The following is an 8810-nucleotide window of genomic DNA, read 5'->3' as shown; positions in this document are numbered from 1 at the left end:
GCCTTCAGGTCACTTGCTTAGTTTGTGAGAGTTTGTGAGAAACCTTCTTTTGTTTGGTGTAGTAGTGCTGCTGCCAACAACACTATGTTAAGAGTTTTAATACAATTAAGGGGTTTACCTGATTTGGAAAAAAAAAGTTTATATATATATCATTTGACCCAAAGTTCATAAGAGTTGTAGATTTCAGTTCAGCATTCAACACAATCATTCTGCAGCAACTAATAGAAAAACTCAGACACTTGGGAATGAAAACTTTAACTTCTAGGTTCCAAGAGTAACACCTTTTCCTGAATGTGGAAAAAACCAAAGGGATTATGGCAGATTTCAGGAACAGTCATTCCCAGCATACCCAACTGAACATCTACTGTGTTGCTGTGTCCAAGAAGGCCTAATCTCTCCTCCACTCCACTAAACTCTTGAATAGCTCCATTCAAGAGGCTGTCAGAAGACTGAACTCTTTACTGCTTCCCACCTACCCCCCTACCCCCCAACACACTCTCACACAGAAGTTAAATTCTTTTAATGATGCTGAAAGTCTTTGGCACATTAATGCAACCATTCCCACCAACAGCATTTTGATTCTCCTGTATGTCCTGTACATGTACCGAAATATTGACAAAAGGGATAAAGTGAGACTCTAGAGATAGGGTGAGATGGAGGCAGATACTTGACTTGAAAGACAGCAGCTAGAAGAAGAGTAGAGAAGAAGAAGATGACTTGGATCCAATTTTTAACAATGTCCTTGGAACATTAAGTAATCTGCTGCACCAGTCCAGAAACCTCAGGGGTAGTTAAATATTCAGGATAAAATTTGACAGTACTGCTTTTCTCAGTGTCTTCAGACAGCACAAGGTCTTTGTGTAATCATCCAGATTTTTACAACATGTAGATCGAGTTCAGCATTAAAACATACAGGACCACATTTATGAGTGATAAACTGAAGTAAGAGCAAGGGCTACAACTTCTGTGTATTAGTTGTATTTATTTTACATTTAATGATCAATAAGAAGACACAGAGCTTTATCAAAATAGTAGCAACTACATAATTCAAATGTCAGAAAACCTTAATATTTATTGTTGTAGACTAATAATTTATAAACAATCTTCATATGTTCTGTTAAAATATTTTCATAATGACCAAAAAAATATTACAACCAACAAACTAACAAAAAAACAAAACCTTTTGTCTTCCTGGAGCAGATAGAGGCTTCACAAATGTTTCATCTGCAGGACAAGAAAAAATATACAACTTATTCTAGTAAACAGTTTATAAACTGCATGCAAGTGGACATTAACTTTTAACAATAATGGAAAAATGACAGATTTTTATACAGAGAAAAAAATCTTTCACTCTTTTCTTCATTGTATAAGGTATTCTTTCTTAATAAAGCACAACAGTGAATTTAATACTTACCTTAAAATGGAAATGTAAACAAAGAGCTCAAATTTTCTTGTCATATGGTTAAGTGTTCTCATACACATGTTCTCCTGGTCAAAAATAACAGATTTTGATACAGTAATTTTATTTATACTTTCTTTATTTTGCTATTAAAGATGTACAAGTTAAATGTATATTAAAATATTACTCACCTGTATTTTGTGTCTGTGGATTTTTGTTGGTTCTAAATATAATAAATGAAGCATATATCAAAGTCTGTCCACAAAGTTACACAAAACTGTAACACTAAACATTTACATTTATTTAAATCCAACCTTAATGATAAATGACAAAGACTTGTTTGTTTAAACAAACAGTGCACTGAAATACTTGCACCTCTGTGGTTATTTCATGAAATGATATGATGTTAAATGAATTACATGTAACACTGATAAGTTACGCTTATGTACCAAAGGTGTTTAGAAGTGGACTGAACACACAGATTTCAAGAGTAATAAAACCATTGAGAAATGATGCACCTACCTTCGCCTATAAAAGTAGTATCCTACACCACAAGCAACAGCAACGATGGCAAAACATGCGATTACAATTCCAGCGATACAACCTGCAGCACATTCTGATGATTGATCTGGGGAAGTTCAAATAGAGATAAAATAAAGATGACACAAAGTTGTCTCACCATCTCAAAACTTTCCAATAATTTCTCTTTTTGTTTGATTTCATAATTGAACAGGTTTTAGAGGACTTTTGGTCAGTGCATTGCTGTCTTTGTCTGGAGAGCACTTGTATTTGTCAAAATGATGAATGCACTGTGTAGTTTCAGCAAATATTTGCTGAAGATTCATGTTTTGATAAAGGGTAGTTAAGTGTTAGGATACATTTCCAAAATTTAGTTCATAGAAAACATTAAAACTCCAGGAAACGTACATCATTTAAACTATCAGTGGTACCATACTATACGCACACTGCAACATCCAACAGTATCAGTGCACACAGGTACCTGTCACAGTAAAACCATACACTACTCATGATGATGCTCTCACAGTTACATTATTCCACGCTTTAAAGGTGTGCTTCCTTCTCTCAGAAAAGAGAGACTGGAGCACAAAAACCTCTATTTTTATGTAGTCAACCTTATTGTTAATAATCTGTCCCATTAAAGAATGAAGTCAATCAGATTGTGTGGATTTAGAAGAGCAGGTCAAATTTAACCCCTCTGTAAATTTCCACCTTACTGCAGCTTGTATGTTCCAGAGATTTCAGGTGCTATGTTGTTGGGGGGAATTTGCCCTTGGTAGGGTCCCCCAAGGCAAATTGGTCCTGGGTAATGGATTCTGACAACATCTATGAGGAATAAATAAGAAGAAGCACTCGGAGAGTGCATTGCAGCTCACTCTCTGGCAGTAGTTACTTTAAAGGCAATAGTATTATAATTTTTAATAAATTACATTTTGTTTTCCTTGTTCTTTTAAATCTACTTTAAGAAGTTTGTAGTGCAGTACAAATCAGATATGGGTGGCATGATAGATGTTTACATTGATTACAGAAACATTATGGAGGAGTAGGTAATGGAAAATAATATTTTTTAAAAATAGACATGAATAATTTGAGCTTATTATATATTATTATACTACAATATTTCTAACTAACCAGGTACTGCTTCCTCTCATCTAGTATAGTGAGGGCGTGCTATGAACATCTGGCAGAGTTCCTAGTCCACAAGATCTTGAATTCTCCCCTCTAGTAGAGCTTTGATTGCGTTACAATTTAGGCTGGAAACATTGAGTCAAAGCGGACCATGCTCCACACCACCATTGCTGAGCTGGCTGCATTGAGCAGTGACTACAAGGTCCTTGGACTATCCTGCATCCACTAGGAGATCCTGTGGGGGGTGTTCCACTTTGGTGGCTTCAGGATTTCATGTTTGTTTTTTGTGGAGGATGTGGCTCTGCTGTATTCATCAGCTATTGACCTCCATCTTGCACTGGAGCTATTCGTAGCTTAGTATGAATGAGAATCAGCATCTCCAAATCTGAATCTTGAATCTCAGACTGAATCCACGCAGCATCCACAGAGATGTGGACACTGTATGGTCTGCAGGGGTAAAGAGAGAGCTGAGTGTGAAAGGGAAGGTGATGATTTACCATTCATTCAGCCTTTCTATCCTTATCTATGATCACAAACTCTTGTACGGTGTACATTTTAGGACATCCTCAATGATACAAGCAGCAGAAATAAGCATTAAAAGAAATGAGCATTTGAATAGGATGCCTCATTGATGCCACGTAGGAAAAAAGGTTTTGGGCTTGTCCTACTGGAGGAGGCCTGGGGCAAGACCCAGGACTCACTGGAGAGATTATATCACTTGGCTGGCTTGGGAACAACTCATTCCCCTAAAGGAATGAGCACTATTGAAAATGAATGAACATGAACAGCTGGATAGAAGTCAAATTTAAGGTGTCTTTGATATTGATATGGATCTTTTTTGGAGCTCCAACATATTTCGCTCCATCACTGTTGACAGGGTTGCTGATATTACAAAAATATTCTCCTTCGTCTTTCTTCTTCAAAGTGTTAAAAGTCAAAACTCTGTTATTGTCAGAAAGGGTCATGTTGTCAGTCAGGGTCAGTTTGGAGCCATCCTTCATCCAGTTTCTGGTAAAGACTGAGCCAGAAGCCTCACAGGTTAAGCTGACAGAAGTCCCCCCAGCTGGCAGGTTTGTTGAAGATTTAAGCAAGATTGAAGCACCTGATATTTTCTCTGTTTGCCAAGAGACAGATTTTTAAGAAAGAAAATGCACATACAGGTTAGAAACTAACAGATGAAAGACAGGTTTATCTGCTTGCTGGTGATGCTGACAAGACTGAACAAGACTGTGTGATCCTGTGTCAAAACATGTAAAGCTGAGTATTGCTAAATATTATTACTCTTTATCGTTACATCCTGATGATATGGTTCTTTAGCTTAACTATGTTGTAGCAATGATGACTGGCAATGCTCTGAGACGTCAGAAATGAACTAAAGACTTTTTAAGGATTTTGGTGGCTTACACAAAATGTTGTAATGTTAGGCTACTCGCGTATAGCTCAATGTATTTTGTTTGTGTTGTACATTCTTCGTTCTACCTGAGCTTCTTTTCCTACGAGCTATTTATCTCTTCTGCATGAGAAAAAATATCAGAAGTTTTCTCCTTTCATTTTTCCTGCGCAAATGTTTTTTTTAAATATATGAAAGTATTATCTGAGCAAAGTAGTTGCAGAGAATGCGTAAATCATACATTTTTAACAGCAAATCAGACTTACCCAGCACAGTGATGGTTGAAAGCTGAGATGTTTGAGATCTCAGAGTTTTGCTGTTAAAGGCCTGACATCTGTAGTTTCCACTCTGACTCATCTGAACATTCATCAGTCTGAGCTCTGATCCAGTATCAGGCAGCTGATCTCCATTCAGAAACCAGTTAAACTGGGCAGGAGGTCTGGATCCAACTGAGCAGGTGAGGCTGATGTCTGACCCCACAGCAAAGTATTCTTGTGATGGAAATAATATCAAATTTACATTTTCTGGACCATCTAAATGTAGAAGGAACAGAGAAAATTTTTAGTATATTGCATTCATTTTTCCTTTGTTAAAGGAAATTATTTAACACAACTACATGACTCCACATTAGGTTACCAGAAAAAAAAAACACCTTATCCATCCATCTTTTTATTTGCTTATCAGACACATCTAATATTCTGAAATCTTAAATGATATCACACTAACATCTATGATGTTTATGTGCAGATGTTTTCAGATAAATTACTGAGCATTTACTTTAGTAACTCACAGCTGATGGAGAGGTTTAATGGATCACTGGTACCAAAACTGACAGGATTGGACACATTACACCTGAATGGTCCCTGGTCAAAGCGGGTCACATTGATTATAGTCAGACTTGAGCCTCCATCAGTGAGCTGAACTCTGTCACTTGCTGTAACCTCAGAGCTGCCGTTCAACCAGAGGAAAGAGAGAGAGGATCCAGAGGCAGAGCAGGACAGAGAGACAGAAGCACTGAACTCAACCAAGTCTGTGCTGCTGGAAGCTACCAACACATTGGAGACTTTCTCTGTGAAAGAAAAACAAAATAGTTTCATTGTTGGCATCAACAATAGAAAGTAAGCATTAAAATGATTGAAATCCAATTCTAGCTAAACCATGTCATGACAAGGATTGTATATTATATAAACAACCTCAAAAGAAGAAATAAGCAAAAATATATTTATCATTAAAACAATTAAAGAAGTACTGTACCAATCAAAACCTTGAAATACTTTCATTCTCATAATTTAAATATCTGCTGCCTTTAAGTGACTATTCTGCACAGAGTAAATTAGACAAATTGAGTCGTCAGACTAATCTTTACAATATGCTGGTCAATACTACATTTAAATAAGCCATTCAGTTTCTTACAGCCACTTTGTAAAGTTTGTAATATCACAATCTGAATAATATCACAAATTATTGCAAGAAAGCAGAACAACACATAACAAAAATGTACTAATAATTCCAGGTATTTTTGCACGTTTAATATAATGTAAACTTGTTTAAATATTGCAGAAAAAAATTACACTGTTGGATTTCAATATCTGCTCACCGTGTATCTCCAAAGTTGTACGTCCAGCATGGTTTGTGCCATCAGCTTGTGTAATGCTAACACTGTATTCTCCAATGTCATTCAGAGTGAGACTCCTGAGCTCCAGAGACCCAGTAGATGGGAAGAAGGTGATCCTACCTTCATACTCTGGTCCAGTATTGGTTGCTAAGTTAGTTGAGATGATTATAACCTTAGAGAAATTTAACTTCCAGTCCACAGTTAGAAACGGTGTTTCTGTTGGAGTCAGTGTTGTGGTGAACATCACCTTTTCTCCTACAGCTGCATTCAGTGGACCATCAGGCAACACACTAGCTCCTTCAGTGAAAACTGCAGGAGACAAATAGAAAAGTACATAAAACATATGTCAGTCAAACAAATAAAACAATTGTGGAATAAATGCAATGAAATACGGCAAAGCTGCGGAGTTCACCTTATTTTTATTAGAGGTTGAGCTTTTCCAGATAATACCGCACATATTTCTGATCGAGTTTCAGGAACTCACACAGTAAACGTGTGGTTATTAAAACAGTTAACCAGCTGTTGCTTTCAGTGAATTGCTGCTGCTCTAAGTCTTTGGCAAACATCCAAAGGAAAATATAACCTTTTGTAAAGAGACAATAAGTTCTACTGAACATCATAATTTTTGAGACTTACCTGCAAATGCCACTAAGACAATAAGAAGCTGTAGTAACAAAGCCATTAATTAAATATCTGTGAAGAGTGCAGCTAGGAATGTTCAACTATCAAACTGACCACGAACCTACTGACTCAATATGGTAAATGAAACTCTACTTAACCCTTTAAACCCTTAAGTATTAACAAGGTGCAGTGTCAGTTTCACATGCAAGTAGAGTCATAGACTTTTTTATAAGCTGATCCACTAGAAAACTTGCACGATGCCTCCCTCATGTGGTGTAACTGTGTTAGTGCAAGATATAAACTTTTTGAAGTTAATATAAAGATGTTGACGTGGAGTCACAGGATGTTTTTCCGAGTAATACAATTACTGTATGTGATCAGCACTTAATAACGGCCCAGCAGACTGTTACTGTTGTTCGCAGAATCCCAGATGAGCCATCAGGCTTTTCTGAAATGCTTATCCAACTAAGAGTCACACACATAAGAGGCTCAAAAGTGTAATAATCTAAGTTGTGATATGACAGAGAAACAAAAACAAGACACTATTACAGAAGACGAGATCAGAAACTGTATTTGATGACTGACACTTTAAAGACCTTGTACATGAGCAGAAGGATTTTAAATTTGATTCTGGATTTAACAGGGAGCCAGTGAAAGGAAGCCAATATAGGTGAAATATGCTCTCTCTTTCCTAGTCCCTGTTGGTACTCTCACTGCAGCATTTTGGATAAACTGAACGTTGTTCTGGGAGTTCTGAGGACATCTTGACAATAACAAGTTACACTAGTTCAGACTAGAAGTAATAAATAAAAATTCTAAATAAAAATACAAAGCTGCCTCTGGCTGCATCAGCTACAGAGGCCTGGCTAGCTATGGGTTGTTTTTTTTTTTTTTTAAATACTCTATAGAGTATTTAAAAGTAGAACGGGAGGGAGAGCCTTCAGCTTTCAGGTTCCTCTTCTATAGAACCAGCTTCATAGAAGGGATTTGTTTACTTTTAAGATTAGGCTTAAAACTTTCCTTTTTGCTAAAGCATATAGTTAGGGCTGGATCAGGTTATCCAGAATCCTCCCTTAGTTATGCTGCAATAGGTTCAGGCTTCTAGGGGATTCCTATGATGCATTGAGTATTTCTTCTTCAGTCACCTTTCTTACTGACTATGTGTTAATAGACCTCTCTGCACTGAATCATTACTGGTTATTAATCTCTGGCTCTCTTCCACAGCATGTCTTTTATCCTGTCTTCCTTTTCTCACCCCAACCAGTCACAGCAGATTGCCACCCCTCTCTAAGCTTGGTTCTGCTGGAGGTTTCTTCCTTCCCACTGTCGCCAAGGTGCTTGCTTAAAGGGGTCATATGAGTGTTGGGGTTTACTGTAGGGTCTACCTTATAATATAAAGCGTCTTGAGGCTACTGTATAAATAAAATTGAGTAAAATTGAATTGAATTGAACTGAATTGAATTGAAGTTTTTATAAGGATTGTGGCTCAGAGTTTAAGTATACCATCAGTCTACAAACTGACTTCTTATCAAACTGATCCATGTTATCTGAGCAGGAAAAACGTATTCCTGTGTGCAATTTTCAGGTTACACATAGTTAAACATGAACTAGAAGTATTCAACAGATATATCAAAGACTGCAATATAATGTTATTCAAACAAATTATTTGAGGACATATTAAAAGTAAAAATTAGGAAGTAAAACTTTAAAGTAATATGAGCAGACAGAGTTTTTTCTGCTTCATCGAGCACTGAAAGCTCACCTGAGATGGAACCGAAAATGAAGAAGTATATCAGAAGTATATCAGAAAATGTTTCCATTTCTAAAGCAGTCCTTCACTCTTTGCCTTTCCCTTTGCTGATACCAGTACATGAATGTTCATTCAGTATATAGTGTCATAAGGAAGTAATGTTGTTATTCTGAAAGGTTAAACTTCCTGAACTTGTTAATCATTAACATAGCTTTCTATCAAATGTTTGTTGTTTTCTTCTGTACTGTAACAGCAGTCCAATATGGAGGTGTCACTTGGAAGAATTCAACATGATTTATTGTCAGACAGAATTTGCAAGAATGAAATCTATTTGCCAATTAGGCTCCAATGACCCATCATGGCAGAACAGAATCCCAGTAGTGATAGA

At 36.7% G+C, this 8810-nt stretch overlaps 1 protein-coding gene across 4 annotated transcripts; it reads right to left on the bottom strand.

Annotated features, from left to right (window-relative positions):
* Positions 1–501: 501 nt before the first annotated feature.
* On the bottom strand, positions 502–8563 carry LOC146564115 (cell adhesion molecule CEACAM6-like). 4 transcript variants are annotated; one of them, XM_085291619.1, is made up of 8 exons: positions 8435–8563; positions 6034–6360; positions 5227–5505; positions 4703–4969; positions 1922–2027; positions 1591–1622; positions 1415–1488; positions 502–1224 (listed from the first exon to the last, which is right to left on the bottom strand). In XM_085291619.1, the coding sequence occupies exons 1-7, from the start codon at positions 8490–8492 to the stop codon at positions 1463–1465; spliced, it is 1095 nt and encodes a 364-aa protein (XP_085147745.1). In that variant the 5' UTR covers positions 8493–8563; the 3' UTR covers positions 502–1224; positions 1415–1462. The 4 variants fall into 4 exon arrangements, 1 of the variants encoding a protein (XP_085147745.1); XR_014894401.1 differs by lacking the exons at positions 502–1224; positions 1415–1488 and having other exon boundaries at positions 1587–1622; positions 1922–4160; XR_014894403.1 differs by lacking the exons at positions 502–1224; positions 1415–1488; positions 8435–8563 and adding an exon at positions 6688–6820 and having other exon boundaries at positions 1587–1622; positions 1922–4160.
* Positions 8564–8810: the final 247 nt, after the last annotated feature.

Source organism: Mchenga conophoros, linkage group LG11 (assembly GCF_057382185.1).
Source record: "Mchenga conophoros isolate Kocher_MC1m ecotype Shallow Benthic linkage group LG11, M_conophoros_male_GT1.1, whole genome shotgun sequence".
Taxonomy (NCBI): domain Eukaryota; kingdom Metazoa; phylum Chordata; class Actinopteri; order Cichliformes; family Cichlidae; genus Mchenga; species Mchenga conophoros.
The sequence above is the reverse complement of the archived record's forward strand: the minus strand, read 5'-3'. Positions and strand labels throughout refer to the sequence as shown.